This window comes from Eptesicus fuscus, chromosome 17 (genome assembly GCF_027574615.1).
Source record: "Eptesicus fuscus isolate TK198812 chromosome 17, DD_ASM_mEF_20220401, whole genome shotgun sequence".
Classification (NCBI taxonomy): domain Eukaryota; kingdom Metazoa; phylum Chordata; class Mammalia; order Chiroptera; family Vespertilionidae; genus Eptesicus; species Eptesicus fuscus.
Window position 1 is genome coordinate 60,667,254 of NC_072489.1, and position 17,498 is coordinate 60,684,751.

The 17,498-nt window shown below is 59.3% G+C and overlaps 1 protein-coding gene and 1 long non-coding RNA gene across 2 annotated transcripts; one reads left to right on the forward strand and one right to left on the reverse strand.

The window, feature by feature from the left end:
* The first annotated feature begins 6,317 nt into the window (after window positions 1-6,317).
* Window positions 6,318-8,470, forward strand: LOC103299336 (protein FAM24B-like). The gene is made up of 3 exons (XM_028132058.2): window positions 6,318-6,528; window positions 7,163-7,283; window positions 8,140-8,470. Exons 1-3 carry the CDS (start codon window positions 6,450-6,452, stop codon window positions 8,327-8,329), a joined length of 390 nt encoding a protein of 129 aa, XP_027987859.1. The 5' UTR covers window positions 6,318-6,449; the 3' UTR covers window positions 8,330-8,470.
* A 4,403-nt stretch (window positions 8,471-12,873) lies between these two features.
* LOC129152046 (uncharacterized) lies at window positions 12,874-17,062 on the reverse strand. Its single transcript, XR_008558774.1, has 3 exons — window positions 17,027-17,062; window positions 15,667-15,705; window positions 12,874-12,898 (listed from the first exon to the last, which is right to left on the reverse strand). It is a non-coding gene; the product is annotated as an uncharacterized LOC129152046 (long non-coding RNA).
* Window positions 17,063-17,498: the final 436 nt, after the last annotated feature.

The following is a 17,498-nucleotide window of genomic DNA, read 5'->3' on the forward strand; positions in this document are numbered from 1 at the left end:
CCCAGGCGCCGGAGGGGCCCACCCCCAGGGGTCTGCTCCCCCGGCTCCTGCAAGAGCAGCAGAAGCGGGGCTCGGTCTCCGGTGACGCAGATGCCATGGGGGACGGGGAGGCGTAGGGTGTGGCCGGTGGCGGCCGTGGGAGAACTCACACCAGGAGAAGAGATGCAGGGAGGAGGTTCATGTGATTTCCAAGAGAGGGCGGACCGAGTGTCGCCAGTCCATCCAGGGCGGGAAGAACGGGGCTTCGGCCTTACACACATTTATTGATTCCAGAGGGAGGGAGGGAGAAGCTTCAGGGATGAGAGAGAAGCACCGATCAGCTGCCTCCTGCAGGCCCCACGCTGGGATGGAGCCCGCAACCTGGACACGTGCCCTGACCCGAACGGAGCTGTGACCTCCCCGTTCCTAGGGGGACGCTCAGCCCCGGAGCCCGGCCCCCGCTGAAGAGGATGCCATCCCTGCCAAACTCAGTTGCCCCCCAACATGCTTGTGTGGCCAGAGTGGAGGAGTGTAACCTGGAATGCTGGGTGCAAATATCTTCATAGTGTATATTTTATTTCCTTTTAGTGAAATAGTTAGCATTTCAGTTCAAGTATAGTTTTAGTTTTTGGTAATTGCAGTATTTCTTCACTTGCTTTAGGAGGTGATATTTACACTCGTAGCCCTGCCCACGTAGGCCGGTAGGTCGCTGCCACCCTCCTGCAGATCCATGATCCATTTACTACCCAGCATATTCCTCTCTTATTAGCATAATTAGCATATCCCTCTCATGGTGTAACAGATAATTAGCATATTCCTCTTATATAGGATGATTTCTAATGTACTTTTCAGTAAATATGAAATTATGAAAAAATCTCTTTCTCGTTGACATCATTTATTTTTGTTTTATTGAATTTATTGGGGGGAATGTTGGTTAATGAAATTATGTAGGTTTCAGACATACAGTGCTACACAATCTGTAAATTATATTGTGTATTCACCACCCAAAGTTGACAAAATTTAATATCCATTCAAGATATCTTAGCAAATTAGGAATAGAGGGGAATGTTTTAAACAAAAGGAAGTTAGCATATACCTTATGCTTTATACAAAAACTAGAGGAATTTGAAGTATAGACCTAAATGTAAAATATAAAACATAGAGAAGAAAATAGGGAATTTGTGTGACCTTGGGTTTGGCAATGACATTTTTAAAAATATATTTTTTGATTTTTTTACAGAGAGGAAAGGAGAGGGATAGAGAGAAGCATCAATGAGAAAGAAACATCAATCAGCTGCCTCCTGCACACCCCCAACTGGGGATGTGCCCACAACCGAGGTACATGCCCTTGACCGGAATCCAACCTGGGACCCTTCCGTCTGCAGGCCGACGATCTATCCATTGAGCCAAACTGGTTAGGGCGGCAATGACATTTTTTATATAGCGCCAAAAAGATAATCCATGAAAGAAAAAATGTGGTAACTTGGAACTTACCTTCATGGAAGATACTCATAAACGAGTGAAAACACGTGTTAGTGGGAGCAAGATGGCAAACTAGGAAGCCGAGGACGCTTCCCCAGGGGACAGGTCAAGGGAGTGGGGTGGTCTATTCAAAGTACCGAGGGAAACCCTGCCAACCGAGAATACTCTGTCTGGCAAATACGAAGGAGAGAGGGACTTTCACCAACGGGCGTTCATTCCTGCCGGACCTGCTTGGTAAGAAACGCTCAGTAATTACCAAGCGGACGGGGAAGAATGCCCACCAGCACGACCAGCATGTGAAACGTTAACCTCGCTCCTGAAGGTAAGTGGAGAGACAAGCAGAGCCCTGTAATGATGGTGGATAAATCTAATCCGAGTAGAAACGTTAAGTGACAAAAGTTAACTGTAAAACGTGATGGGAAAACATAAAAAGGTGTAAGCTGTGACATCAAAAACAGAGTACGGGGGAGTAAAAGTGTGTTTTTGTATGTAATCATAGTTGTCGTCAGCTTAAAATAGACTGATGCTTTATGTATCCCCCCTGGTAACCACACGTATGTATCTATTCAAGGTACACCAAAGAGAAAGAGAAAGGAATCGGAGCATTGTTCTAAGAATGCCCGTGTTGGTTGTGCTACGGCGAGGTCAGCGTGGCACAGGAGGGAGGGAGGAGGAGGTGGACGGGAGAAGTCTGTTGTACTCAGAGCCCAGAGAGCGGTAAACGTGTGCCATGCAGGGTCACAGCCAGGACCGCAGGCCTCCCCTTCCCCGTCCACTTCAGGCACTGACCCTCAGCAGCACAGGATGGCGCGGAGACCCTGCTTCCGGTGGAACCCCAGGCTTCCCGCTGTGTAAGATGCCACCTTTCATCTGGGCTCAATCCCGCCCACTCCTCTCCCAGAGGATCGGCAAAATAATAGGTGTCTAAGTTGACACCACTTCTCTGACTCGGTGAATTCGTCACAAGAAAAATACATGGTCATTGCATTGAGTTTTCGGATGGTTCCAGCAGCACCCTCTGCGCTCCTTTAATCCTAAAGCACCCCTCCCGGCTCAGCCTCCACCTGCCCACGCTTCACCCAGGGGCCCCTCACCGTGATGAGCTGCTTCCGGTGCTCAAGGTTCTGGGTGGGAAGAGTGGAGTGTGGTTCGGGCCCTCCTCTGACCTGCCACAGCCCCACCCTTTGCACTCTTCTCTGGCTGCGGCACAAAGCGCCAGGAATTGGGTGGCTCACACACCACTTGCTGGAGGCAAAGACCAAAAAGTAGTTAACATATAAATGCGAGAAGTCCCTCAGAAGGCTGATGGACTTGGATAGTCAGCAAGGGCCGAAACTCTGCATTTTATTACCTGCTGCTGGCTGAATGGCCGAAGGCAGTTCCCTAACCTGATAATCCTTTTACTGTTTAACAAACCTTACCATTGGTGTCTGTCTGCTTTGCTAAAGGGCAAACGTATGTTCTAGTAAATAAAAGGCTATGGGTCCGGAGATTCAAAGAGCCACTCCCCTGGAGAGGAGGTTTCTGCCTGGCTCTTCCCATGCCTTCCAAATTTATATTTCTTGTCTAGTGTATCCGTTGATGTCTCAGCCCCTCTCCAGATCCTGAATCCTTGCTGCAAAAGACTGCAGCAGCCACTTGGTGCTCACAGTTCTGTGGACTACAAGTCCAAGGTCAGGGTGGAGCATTGGACGCCTCAGCCCCTCCCCTCGGTTTGTAGATGCCAGTCTTCTCCTGTGTTCTTTTTTTTTTTAAGCTAAACTTCAAAATCCATAATATAATGAGGTTTATTAACTTTGAAATATCTTTTTTTAAAATTTCTTTATTGATTAAGGTGTCACATATTTGTCCTCATCCCCCCATTCCCATCCCACACCCCTCCCCACGGATGCCCCAACCCCCTGTTGAACTTAACCATTGGTTAGGCTCATATGCATGCACACAAGTCCTTTGGTTGATCTCTCCCCCCTCCCCCCACCCTCTCCTATCCTCCCTCTGAGGCCCGATAGTCCGATCGATGCCTCCTTGTTTCCGGCTCTGTTCTCGTTCATCAGTCTATGTTGTTCATCATTTCCCCTAGATGGGTGAGATCATGTGTCACTAGAGATATAAGAACTGAATGTGAGACGAGCAATAATAGTTATGCTGACAGGCAAATGAATCCATCTGTAGTGAGTTTCTTTCTGGACCAACAGTTCTTTTGAGACCCAATTTCAATGTCTACCAGTTCTTTATGTGTACATGTCGGCACTGACCCCTCAGCTCTGGATGGTGGACAAATGGTGGTAATGCAGGTCCAACTCCCTCTGGTTTGGTCTCGGCTGGACCCAGGGGCACGGTTTCACCCGGACTCAGGGGCACGTGGCCTCACCCGGACCCAGGGGTGCGTGGCCTCTCCCAGACCCAGGGGTGCGTGGCCTCACCCGGACCTAGGTGCGCGCGGCCTCACCCGGACCCGGGACCCAGCCTCACCTGGATCCAGGGGCACACGGCCTCACCCGGACCTGGGATCCAGCTTCACCTGGACCCAGGGGTGCATGGCCTCACCTGGACCCAGGGGCGCGTGGCCTCACCCGGGCCCGGGACCCAGCCTCACCCGGATCCAGGGGCACATGGCCTCACCCGGACCCGGGATCCAGCTTCACCCGGACCCAGGGGCGCGTGGCCTCACCCGGACCCAGGACCCAGCCTCACCCGGATCCAGGGGCACACGGCCTCACCCGGACCCGGGATCCAGCTTCACCCGGACCCAGGGGCGCGTCCTCACCCGGACCCAGGACCCAGCCTCACCCGGATCCAGGGGCCCGGCCTCACCCGGACCTGGGGCGCATGGCCTCACCCGGACCCAGGGGCGCGTGGCCTCACCCGAGCCCGGGACCCAGCCTCACCCGGATCCAGGGGCACACGGCCTCACCCGGACCTGGGATCCATCTTCACCCGGACCCAGGGGCGCATGGCCTCACCCGGACCCGGGATCCAGCTTCACCCAGACCCAGGGGCGCGTGGCCTCACCCGGACCCGGGACCCAGCCTCACCCGGATCCAGGGGCACACGGCCTCACCCGGACCCGGGATCCGGCTTCACCCGGACCCAGAGGCACGTGGCCTCACCCGGACCCAGGGGTGTGTGGCCTCACCTGGATCCAGGGGCACACGGCCTCACCCGGATCCAGGGGCGCATGGCCTCACCCGGGCCCGGGACCCAGCCTCACCTTCTCCTGTGTTCTTATGTGTCCTCTCCTCCGTGTGTGTCTGTCCTAATGTCCTATTAGGACATCAGCCATATTGAAGTAGGGCCCACCCTCATGGCCTCATTTTAACTTGATTACCCCTTTAAAGGCCCAGCCCTAAATAGAGTCACATCAGGAGATACGGGGGGTTAGGGCTTCCATATATAAAATTGGGGGTGGGGGGCCCACACATTTCAGCCCATAACAAACCTTCTTATTGGTAATCGGCCGCCTTTGTCATGTGAAGTACAAAGCAGTTGTCAGATAAAGGAACGCCTCTTCCGTGGCTACCCCGAGACCCACATTGGACTCCTCAGCCCCTCCCCTCGGTTTGCAGATGCCAGCCTTCTCCCGTGTTCTTACGTGTCCTTTCCTCCATGTGGGTCTGTGCCCCGAGACCCACAGTTCTCTGCCAGGTATTGGTCGGGGAGCTGAGTGCTGTAGAAGGACCATCTGCAGCCACTGTAGGTGAAGGAAACCTGAGCACCCCCCAGTTCCTCCTCCCTTTCCCGCGCTGTCACTTCCACATCCTTAAGGACAGTGCCGTGCCCTGCCTCAGACACGGCAGCCCCGCAGGTTGGCTTCTGCTCACACCGACGGGTCTCTCCAGATGCCCCCGGGACACATTTCTGAGGTAGTTTAGGGGGAAAACCACAAGGGTCGACAAACCTGAACTCTGATTCTCCCTCACTCACCCCTGCTCTAGCGCTCCGGCCTCCAGGGACACATCGACGCCAGCCTCGTGTGGATTTATGTGAGGAAACAGCAGCGGCACGACTGGCTCGTTGTGAGCAACTCCAGGGGAGGAAGCGCTCCCTGGGCCTCATTCACAGGGGTACAGGCCGCACCCCGCCGAGGCCCTGCCCCGGGGAATCGCCACGCCTAGTGCGTAGCAGGCACCGAGGATTTGCCTATGGAATCAAACTGGCATTCTTGCTTGTCAGCCCACAACCCGGGCACGTGCCCTGACCGGGCATCGAACCGTGACCTCCTGATTCATAGGTTGACGCTCAAACCACTGAGCTACACCGGCCAGGCTTACGCCACTATTTTTGTGGATATCTCCTCTGCTTTTCATGGCCTCACTCAGGGTTTGGCCAGACCAGCAAGGAATGACCTCTGAAATGAAAGTAATTCCCTCATCTAATTAAACCAACTCTGCTGGGTGTGGGGACCTTGAGATCATAGAAGCCTGCTTTAGAGCAGGTATATTCTCCACTCGCTTTTTGAAATCTTTTTGTCTTAACCATAAAGTAGTCCCTCTGAAGCAGTGAGCCTGTGTGCAATCCTGGGAAATGGCTCTAACGATGTCTGATTTCCTCGTGTGGCTCCGACACAAAGCCTGGCCCGCCTTCCTCACTGAGCTTTCAGCTGCTAGTCTCTCCACAGTTCTGTCCTCGTGCTTCATTCTGAACGTAAATTTGCTTTGGACCAACAGTCAAACCTTAAGAGGCTCCCCGAGGGACGCAGAGCCCGGGAAGGGGGGATGGAATGGCCCACGGTGGTGGTTGGGCGATCAGGTCCCCAGGGGTGCTCACACACACCCGAGCTCAGCGGAATTCGGAACTGCGGGCGAGGCTGCCTCCCAGTGTTGAGGTCACACAGCCTCGGCCCAATGAGCATCGAGGGCCATCTGGACAGCGGCTGTCCATTCTGCTGCTCCGGTGGGGCCGCGAGCTCTCCAAGCGGACACCTTAGCCGCTCCCCCGAGGACACGAGTTTCTTTCTCGGCGGAAAGGCGTGAGGAATTCCTGATAAGATGTGCTGGGCCCTGAAGTTCGTTTTGACTGTGTGCTGTCTTTTCTGTTGGCACCCGCCCTGCAGGGCCGACCAGGACGGTACGTATGCTCCGCGGGGTGGCTGTTCTCTCCCGCTCACCTGGACCGGGGCTCGGGGAGCCCGAGGCAGCCCGGCGCTCATCCCGGACGAGCTGGCGGCCCTGGGAGGGACAGGCAGGTGTCGGGGGGAGAAGGGAAAACCTCTTTCCTAAAACCCGGATCACAGAAGGGAGTGTGTGGTCTCCGTCTTGTCGGACATGACAGTTTGAAAAAGTGATTCTCCGAGTCCTTCCCACCGGAGACGGTTACATCTCACGTACAGTGAGCGGCTCGTTACTGACTGTGGACGTGTTTTAGGGGCCCAGGTGTTGGGAGAAAAGCATCTGCTCACGTTTGTTCCTCTGTTAGCTTCGGTTCCTCCTGCGAGAGGAGGGCAAGCTCTTCCCTCCTTCCTTCTTTCCTTCCTTCCTCCCTCCCTTCCTCCCTCCCTCCTTTTCCTCCCTCCCTTCCTTTTCTCTGGGTGTTGCACGTGAGTCTCCTAGGCCTCCCTGGGCCCACTCAGCCATGTTTTCCCCGCAGAAGGCTCTGTGGTTTGGGGGTTCATTCTTCCTTCCCGGGAGGAGCACACAGAGGCTGCTGCCGGCTATGTGCGGAGGGGAGCCCTGTTCACTGCCCACCTGCACGTCTCCTGCAGGTAAAACTTCTCAGATCAACTCCATCGTCATGATGAGCATTGGTGCCGGGATCCTGGTGGCCCTGCTGGCTCTGATATGTGTCACCAGCTGTCTCTACTTCAAAGTGGCCAAGGCATTGAAGTAAGTGACGTGGTAAGAGTGCCCGCCCTCTCTCGCACGGGCACCTGGGCCGAGCCGGAGCCGGGCCGCCCTGCCCTGGGCCGCCCCCTGGGGGTCAGGCACGGGGCAGCTGGGAGAAGGCAGAGGCAGGTGAGCACGGAATCCTGGCCGCTTCCCCGCGGGGCCGGGCTGCGAGCTCACAGGGAGGTTCCCGGCGGCGGCTAGGGTCAGCGGTGTCTGCTGCCCGGGGCCTCGGGGAGCTGCCCCTCCGCGGGGACTCACTGGCCGGCCCTGCCTGTGTCCCGGGCGCTGCAGATGGACGACCGCGGGGCAGGCGCGCGCCTCTGCCTCAGTTCCCCCAGAGGCCGGGCTCGGTTGGTCTCCCCTGCCCGAGCCCAGAGCTCCCGGGGTTCCCTCCTCCATTGCCGTGGCCTTGGGACAGGGAGGTGCCTGGAGGAGTGGGGAGCGGAGCTGTCGAAGATCCAGGGGACAGAAGAGGGAGGGGAGCTCAGACAGGTCATTCAGTTGTGGGGAGAGGACCCTTCAAATGTGGGAGGTTCGCTGTCCGAAGCCGGGGCGCTCCGTTCTAGGGAGGGAGGCCGTGCACTCGGTCAATTCCAGAACCCGGCAGCTGACGGGCGCCTGTCCCACCCGGGCTCCGCACTTGGGGTGTTAGCGCCCGGGGCACCGCACGGGCAGCCCCGCTCCCCGTGCTGGATCTGAGCTGGCGTTGCTGGCGTCTTGGAGAGCACGTGGCACGGGAGCCTGGGCCAGGGCAGAGCTTTCCTCGCAGCTGGGCCCCCCAGACCTCCGTTCCGACGTGGCCACGGACGGGCCGAGAGGTTTCTAACCCCTCCTGTGTCTGTCTTTCCTTAAGGACTTCAAAACCGCCTTTTTGTTTGGCCTTAAAAAATCATCCATCCATGGTCACTCAGGACAAGATCACCGCGGCCCCGTCCATCACCGCCGGCTGCTACCCCAACCTCCAGTTCTGCGAGGAGTGCCCCTTGTTTACCGACTTCGACTCCCTGCCGCCATGCTTCTGTGACGTGAACGAGGGCCTCTGACTCGGGTGGGCACGGATCCTTCGGGAGCAATCTTTCTTTCTTAGTAGAATGTTTTGTTATTCAAGTCAAGTTTGTAGTCTGTATATTATGTACTGTGTAACGTATTTATGTGCTTTTGAATAAATGCAGTATTGAAACAACCCTCTCCGCCTCAGGGATGCTTGTTGATGTTAGTTGCAAATGTTCTTAAAATTGCGTATTACCCACTTTGCAACTTGGCAACTAGCCTGTAAGGAGAGTGAGAGTAGAATGGGTGGATGGATGGATGGATGGATGGATAGAAGCATGGGTGGATGGATGGATGGATGGATGGATGGATGGATGGATGAACGGATGGATGGATGGATGGATGGATGGATGGATGGATGGATGAACGAATGGATGGATGGATGGATGGATGGATGGATGGATGCATGGATGGAAGGATGGATGGATGGGTGGATGGATGGGTGGATGGATGGATGGATGGATGGATGGATGGATGGATGGATGGATGGATGGATGGATGCATGGGTGGATGGATGGATGGATGGGTGGATGGATGGATGGATGGATGGATGGATGGATGGATGGATGGATGGATGGATGGATGGATGGATGGATGAACGAATGGATGGATGGATGGATGGATGGATGGATGGATGGATTGATGAATGAATGGAAGAGGGCAGCCCCACGCTCCTCTTAAGCACGACTTTCCGATGTCACAGGTGCTACACCTCCCACTACAGCACCAGTCTCACCTTGGAGACCAGGATTCCTTTCTCTCATCTGCCAAACACAGGGCCAGGGACTTGAATTCACCTGCTTCAGGCTCTCTGAACATGGCCAGCTAGAAATTCGTGGACGCTGAACCTGTACTTTCTTCTCCACCCTGCCTCCCCCCATCCTGTGTCACCCCTCCTCTCCCTCATGGTCAGCACCCTGGCAGCATCCAAGTGACCCAGCTGGACCCCAAGTTGGCCCAGGTGCCATTCCCGTCCCCCAACTTGATTCTTAGGACCCCCACAGGCTCTAGTGTTTAGAGAAGGGCAGTGAAGGCTTTAGGGTCTATGATGTTACCCCCTCCATGATCTGAACATGGCACAGGGCACAGGCCCAATGCCCAGTCAGGGCCAGGAGAAGCTCCCCCGTGCCCACTGCGTGCCAGGCCTAGAGGTGCCTGTGAAGCGCTTCCGCTGGGTGCCAAGGCCAGGGCCTCCGGGCGCGGTCGAGGAGAGCACGCTCACAGGTGAGGGTGGCTGATGACACGCGGGCCACAGCTGCTGTGCTCACACCCATCGCCCCGGCGCTGAACAGTTTCAGACAATGATCAAGTGCTCGAGAGCAAAGAGTTCGAAGTCGCAACCACCTGATTTACCAAACGCATCGCTTTACTGAGGGGGCACGCACGCTGCGGCTCGGTGCTCACAGGTTTGTGGGGAAGCTGGAGAAATCACGCCCCGACCTTGACCCCATCAGTTCCTCTGCGGATCTCCAGTGGCCCCAGCACCTGGAGATGCCCAGCCTGCTCCCCCGTGGCCACCACAGGGCCCGCACCCCTCCGGCTCCGGCCCCACCCGGCACAGCCCTGGGAGCAGCGGGAGGAGGGGTCGCCCGCTTTGCACACGGCGACCTCGCACTGCAGGTAGACCACCTCGTAGTCGGGGAGGAAGCTGAAGGCGTTGAACTTGAACTGGGCCGTGTTCCTCTGGTGAGAGGGGAGGCTGACGAAGGTGTCGTCTGAGATGCACCTGGTGGGAAGGGCCCGCACCAGGAGGGTTAACGGAGAGCACAGGTGAGTCATTCCAGCTCCCGCAGTCAGGCTGGGACCCCGACCTCTGCATTCAAATGGAGTTCTTCCCACCACCCCTTTCTTTGTTCTATGAAAAAATGTTTACAGCCCGGCCGGCGTGGCTCAGTGGTTGAGCATCAACCTATGAACCAGGAGGTCCCGGTTCAATTCCCAGTTAGGGCACTTGCCCGGGTTGCGGGCTCCATCCCCAGCAGGGGGCGTGCAGGAGGCAGCTGGCCAATGGTTCTCTCTCATTGATGTTTCTCTCTCTCTCCCTCTCCCTTCCTCTCTGACATCAATAAAAATATATTTTTAAAAAGGGTCTATCATTTCAGAACAGCTCGTGCTGCCAGTCATTACCCAGAGGGTTGTTTCTGACCCGAAGGCCCCCCTCCCCAGGAGCCGTGGGAACTGAGCCGTCCACCCCAGAGGCCCCTCTCCTTACCCTTGCTGGATCAGATCATACTTGACAGTTGCAAAATCATGGGGGTCTGGAGAAGCCACACAGGTGTCCACGGAGAGCCTCAGGCTGGGGTCGGGGCTGTGGAGTGTCGCCTTCAGGAACACCTCCTCCCTCGGGCCGGCGTCCTCCGGCCTCGCGCTCCCCGCCGGCGGGGCCACGGGCAGCTGGAGGAAGGCTACGGACACCTTGTAGGCGGCGCCCCGCCTCGGGCCGTCAGCCCCAGGAACACGTTCACCGGCCGACAGGCCGCTCACGGAGCAGGTGAACTTCAGCTCGGACACCCGGTGCCGCACGGTGAGGTGGCCACGGATGGAGTTGGAGAAGCTGAGGGAGCCTTGGTGTTCCTGGGGGGGGGGGGGGGGGGCGGGCGAGAAGGAGGAGGCCCAGCCTGGGTATCTCGCTTGGGACACGTCACGTGACGTGTGTGAGAAACGTGGCTGGGATTATACACGCTGTGTCTCGGGTCTTGTCTCCTTCATGTCAGTGAGTGTTTTGTGACATAAGCAGGTGATAAGGACAATGAAGTAAACACATGCATTTCATTGTACGTACATGTCCAAGGTAGTTACTGTCTAGAATGGAAAACAGAGCCAGCTACTGGGTTAGAAACACAGCAGACAGACAGACAGACAGACAGGCAGGTCCCCGGGCCTCCCCGAGCCCAGCACCATAGCTTGCATGGGGCAGGTGTGCACTAATCTGTATACACATAAAGGCCTAAGTGACTGTTACGACTGAATGATGGAAATGACCGGATGACCGGCCGGTAGCTGTGACGTGCACTGACCACCAGAAGGCAGATGCTCAATGCAGGAGCTTCCCCTGGTGATCCGTGTGCTCCCACATCCAACCTCCCGCGGCCGGCCAACCCCCCACGTTTCCTCCCCGCCGCCGGCCGGCCCCGATGGGCCCTGATTGGGACTGGGTGAGACAGCGATCGCCGGCCAGGCCGAGGGACCCCACCCGTGCATGAATTTGTGCACCCAGCCTCTAGTACTGAAAAAAGAAGCATGTTGTAAAAATACTTTGGCTTTGGAGCTAAAGGAATAGCTCCCATCCATCCATCCACCCCCCACTCACCCCCCATCCACCCACCCACCCATCCATTCACCCCCCGACTCCCCCATCCATCCACCCCCCATTCACCCCCCATCCATATCCCCACCCCCACCCTCCATCCACCCCCCATCCACCCACCCAACCACCCACCCACCCATCCATTCACCCCCTGACTCCCCCATCCATCTCCCCACCCACCCACCCTCCATCCACCCCCCACCCACCCACCCATCCATCAACCCATCCATCCACCCCCGACTCCCCCATCCATCCACCCCCCATTTATCAACCCACCCACTTACCCTCCATCCACCCCCCCCCCACCCACCCATCCATCCACCTCCGACTCCCCCATCCATCCACCCCCCATTTATCAACCCACCCACCCACCAGCGCTCGGCACCTGATACTGTCTGTTCCAAGTTCAGTCTGGACCCCCAGCCCCAGGGGAAGGGAAGTCTCAGCCAAGTGAGGGAGCCATTCCGGGTCTCACCGAACTCGGGAATAAAGCCACGCCCGCGCCTTCCCTCTGTCCCCACCAGGTGTGCAATAGGCGCCAACTTTCCCCAGCCTCCCTCTGCGGCCTCCAGCAGAGGCTCACCTGCCGCAAGGTGCCGCAGTGGCCGTAGGGGATGCTGAAGATGAGGAAGCGCCCCTCGACTTGGGGGCGACACAGCTCGTCGTTCAGGTAGACGTTCCAGGAGGAGTAGCCCAGCCTCCGGAGGTAGCCGCGGTCCACGGTGACCCGGAAGAGGTGAGGCCAGCAGGACAGCTGGGCTGCGGGGGAACGGGGGGGGGGGGGGGGCGGGGGCGCGGGGAGCTCACACAGGGAACCCGGTCCCTTGGGCGGCGAGGCCAGGGCTGTAGGCAAAGTACCCACCGTGCCCTGGGCTGGCTCAGCTCTCATCACCCCCCACTTTTGACTTGACTTTCACGGACTTTATCTATCTCCCCCCTTTCCAAGTCACATCATGGGGAAGCCAGCCCACAGCACGCGCCCCGTGGGCGGGAGTCAGGGCCTCGTAAGGAGCTGGGGGACAGCTCGTTCCCCATGACACACGTGAGCCTGAGCGAGCCTCTGTCGGCTGGAGAGAGCGGCCCCCGAGGGTGGGCAGGTGCCAAGGGCTTCCTCCCCGGCCTCCGACGCCCAGCGAGTGGAGGGACACGTGAGGCCTCAGTGAGACCCAGAGGCTGCACCCCCGCACCCCCAGCCTCGGACCCGGGAGAGCAGGGAAGTTACCGTGGTCCCTGGGCGCAGCAGCGGGGACTCCACCTGGAGGGAGAACGAGGAGAGGCAGGTCAGCTGCGCAGAAACTCCAGAGGGCGATGGCGAGGCAGCAGTGAGATGCGGGAACGGGCGCTGGACTTAGCCGCTAGGGCAGGTCCAAGGGCATGGGCGCTCCGGGCGATGCCCAGGGAGGGGAGCCGAGGGGAGGGTGCCCGCTCTCGAGGAGCACTGTCGAGGACACGTGCCGGCGACACGAGGGTTTGTTGGAGCAAGAGCTTAGCAAACGCGGGGATTTGCCGCTGAGAAACAGTCCCATCTGAACGCTGGGCGTCCCTTTCTCTACCCCCCCCCCGCCCCCGTACTCAGGCGGGGAGCAGGAAGTGGGGGCCAGTGCCTGGGGCCAGGGCCGGGCAGGAGTGTGGCCAGACTCCCTCAACCTCCTTGGACACCCTTGGCCCCAGCCCCCAGTCCTGATGAGAAGGCAACCTCTCGGGGTAAATCCAAGAGTGGAAAAGGGAGGGTCATTTACAGTGGCCCCGGCGGGGGGGGCGGGGGGGGGAGTTAGGGGGAAGGGGGTAGCTGGGGCCGAGAGAGACACACGAAACAGGTGAGGAAGGATCTGAAGATGGAGCCCTCGGCCCAGGCCGCCAAGGCCAGGGCTCTGGCAGCTGTTTTATTTGGGCCTGTTTTTTTTTTTTTTTTTAAATATATTTTATTGATTTTTTACAGAGAGGAAGGGAGAGGGATAGAGAGTCAGAAACATTGATGAGAGAGAAACATCGATTAGCTGCCTCCTGCACACCCCCCACTGGGGATGTGCCCGCAACCAAGGTACATGCCCTTGACCGGAATCGAACCCGGGACCCTTGAGTCCGCAGGCCGACGCTCCATCCACTGAGCCAAACCGGTTTCGGCTGGGCCCCGTTTCTATGCAAAACCAGAGCAACACCTACGCCAGCGATGGGCACCCTTTTGAGCTCGGTGTGTCAGACTTCGCCAAAAAACCGAGCATCACTCGGGTAGTGTGTCACTTTGAGGAAAAAACATTATTTCGCAAATGTTTCATCCTCGGCATGCGGCCGCCTCAGCAGCCACGTGTCATCAGAAATGGCTACGCGTGTCCGTGCTGACACGCGTGTCACGGGTTCGCCATCACTGGCCCACGCCAAGGCGAAGGCAATGGCGGCACTTTCTCCGCCTGTTTCCCTGGGAAACACCGGAATGGGACCCACACGGTGAACTCAGGCTCGTGCACCGAACCTTGGAACCCGGGACCCGGGACCCGGGACTCACGCGGGCAAACCCCGGGCAAACACAGGAGGCGGCTCCACAGAGGGGGGTCAGGACCCACGGCGGATGTTGGGGGGAAACAGAACATTTCGGGAAAGGCACAGGAGGACGAGGACTCGAGAGGAACTGGGGACACTGTGGGCCCGGCTTCAGAGGGCGGGCCCGGGACGAAGGGCAGCCGGGCTGCGCCCTGGACCCCCTTGAGGTCAGGAGAGGCACTTGGATAAACTGTCGTCCGCCCCCGGCCGGCCAGGCCTTCATCATTTATTATGGCGCCCCTTCCCCCTCCGGCCCATGGGCTCGTAGCTCTGTCTCGGAACAAACGCTGCTCTGCATTGCACTTGGACAGAAGTGGGTGATGGACCCCAAGGCCACCCGCAGCGGGGCGCAGGCCCTGAGCATCGACCTGTGAACCAGGAGGTCAAGGTTCGGTTGTGGCTCCATCCCCAGTGGGGGGCGTGCAGGAGGCAGCCCATCCGTGATTCCCTGCCGTCATGGACGTTCCCCCCCGCCGCCCTCTCTGGAATGAATAACAACATATTTTCAAAGAGCCCTGAGCTGTAGGTGAAGGCATTTACCAGCTGTGGCCTCCTCTCCTAGAATCTGGCGCGGGCAGCCCGCTAGCCCCTGGGCGGTGCGTCCTGAGGTTGGGGCGCTTGGAGAGGGGAGGGGGGCCGAGCCTGGGGAGGGGAGAGGGGGGCGGAGAGGGGGGCGGGCCGCGCGGTACCTGCGCAGACCACGCCCGCGTCCTCGCGGTGCCGGCAGTGGTGCGGGCCCAGCCGGCGTGCGCGCAGCTCCCCAGCGCGTCCTCGGCGCCCGCGCAGCGCACCTGGTCCAGCAGGATGGGCCCCGCGCCCGGGCCGAAGCGGGCGCGTCCGGGGGCGCTGAGCGCGCGGCCGCAGCCCAGGAGGCGGCACACGACGCGGGCGTTGCGGAGGCTCCAGCCGTCGTCGCACACGGTGCCCCACGCGCCCCGGTGCCAGACCTCCACGCGGCCCTCGCAGCGGCTGCGCCCGCCCGCCAGGCGCAGGGCCCGGTCTGCGGGCGAGGGGGCCGGTCAGCCGCGGGCAGGGCGCCGGGCCCTCGCCGGTTACAATGGGAACTCCCGTTCCCAGCCGGTGATGCGGGCCCCCCCCCCCCCCCCCCGGGCTCTTTCACAAAAAGCAAACCCTCAGTGGACGCCCCCCCCCGCCCCCCCCCCCCCCCGGCAGCCGGCGAGCAATGCGGAACCCGGGGCCACCTGAGGCCCCAAGTGCCCGGCCACCCCGGGGCAAGGAGCCTCGCTGGGCGGTCACCGCTCAGCCTCCCCCGGGCCCACGCCCGCCGGGTCCATGCGAGTCCCGTCCCCCAGCCGCCTGTTCACAACGGTCACCCTGGTGGGCGGTCACCCTGGAACCTGCCCGGCCCCCTGCTCCGCCCGGGAAAGGGGGGTGTTGGCTCTGTTGGGAGCTTGCTGGGCTGGGGTTCTCAGAAGCGCCCCCCCCCCAGCCCCTGGAGGCGCAGGGAGCAGAGGGGCCGCGTACCTGGGGGCAGGGGCTCCTCGCCGGAGGCGGGTGTTGTCTCTGCAAACAAAGAGCCAAACTCAAATGCCCGCAGCTGGCAGAACCGGGGAGTGACGGGCAGAAGCTGGCCGCCCCCCTCCTCCAGGCACCAGAGTCCAGTGCGCCTTGGGGTGGCCGCAGTCAGGCACCACCGCCGAGGTGGGTGTGGGCCCAGCCCTCCCGCCGCCGCCGCCCTGGCACAGCTGCTTAAGGCTGCGTGACCGTGACCGTGACCGTGAGGGTGACCGGGCGAGCAGAGACTGCTGGCCGTGGGAAGGTGCGTGGCCGTGGGAAGGTGCGTGGAAGGGTGCTGGCCGTGGGAAGGGTGCTGACTGTGGGAAGGTGTGTGGAAGGGTGCTGGCCGTAGGAAGGTGCGTGGCTGTGGGAAGGTGTGTGGAAGGGTGCTGGCTGTGGGAAGGTGCGTGGCCGTGGGAAGGTGAGTGGAAGGGTGCATGGCCGTGGGAAGGTGCGTGGCCGTGGGAAGGTGCGTGGAAGGGTGCTGGCCGTGGGAGGGTGCGTGGCTGTGGGAAGGTGCGTGGCCGTGGGAAGGTGCGGGGAAGGGTGCATGGCCGTGGGAAGGTGCGTGGCTGTGGGAAGGTGCTGGCCTCCGCTCACAGTGGCTGCACTGTTGGCAAATACTCTGTACAGTGTGGCCACGCTTACGGATGCTCCGCTGTGGCTGCCAGTCAGCTCTGCCATGGGGCGATCCTGGCACAGGAACCACGACCCCTGTGAGGATCCCCGGCTGGGAGCAAGCCGCCCCAAGTTCCTGCCCCGACGCCAGGTAATCCAGTTCCTCCCCGAACGTCCCCCAAGGCCACTGGGGCTCAGAGGAAGCGGGACCTTCCGTAGTTCAGCTCCAGGCCCAGATGGGCCACAAAACCAGCCACGGCGGAGGTCAGGGCCAGCTGCATGGAATAATGACCCCTGCCCGGCCACCAATCAATCAGGGGGACCCGGACCCTGAGAGGCCACACCTGGAAAGCTGTGGAATGTTCCATTGAGATCTTCCCCTGGGGCCTCCCTACCCTCCCCCCCTTAAAGCCCTCAGGACCGGGACCCAGTGCCCTCCCGCCCGGAGCAGGGCCACGCCTCTCCCCTCCCCCCGCTCCCCCCCAGGCACCTTACCCACAGCTTCCTCGTCCCCCAAACTCCGAGGTCCCCTCCTTTGCCTCCGTAACTTGTTTGCTAAGCCCATTTCTCCTCGGAATCACTTCTACCTCCGTGTTTACCCAATAAATGTTCTCTCTAAAAATACTTGGTACATATACCCATTTGCCAAACAGAAAGAGGGAGGGTGGATCGTGTTTAACTTAAGAAAAGTGACAGCAGGACACCTTACCGGAGGGGCCGTCCACGTCCGCGGGGGGCGACGGGGCGCCTGTGGGGACAAAGGGAGGAGAGACTACGCGTGAGGGAAAGGACACTCCTCGTCCTTCTCTCTGACGGTGACTTTGTGGTCAAATAGTCACTAATGCCGGCCGGCGCGGCTCAGGGGTTGAGCGTTGACCTATGGACCAGGAGGTCATGGTTTGATTCCTGGTCAGGGCACAGGCCCGGGTTGTGGGCTTCACCCCCAGTAGGGGGCGTGCAGGAGGCAGCTGGTCCAGGATTCTCTCTCATCATTAATCTCTCTCTCTCTCTCTCTCTCTCTCTCTCTCTCTCTCTCGCCCTTCCTCTCTGAAATCAATAAAAATGTGTGTGTTTTTTTTTTTTTAAAAAAGGCAAGAAAGAAAATAAAATTACCAGGCGGGGTGGTTATTCCTGAGGCTGATGCTGAAAGTGTCAAACAGCACAGAAACGAAAATCAGATA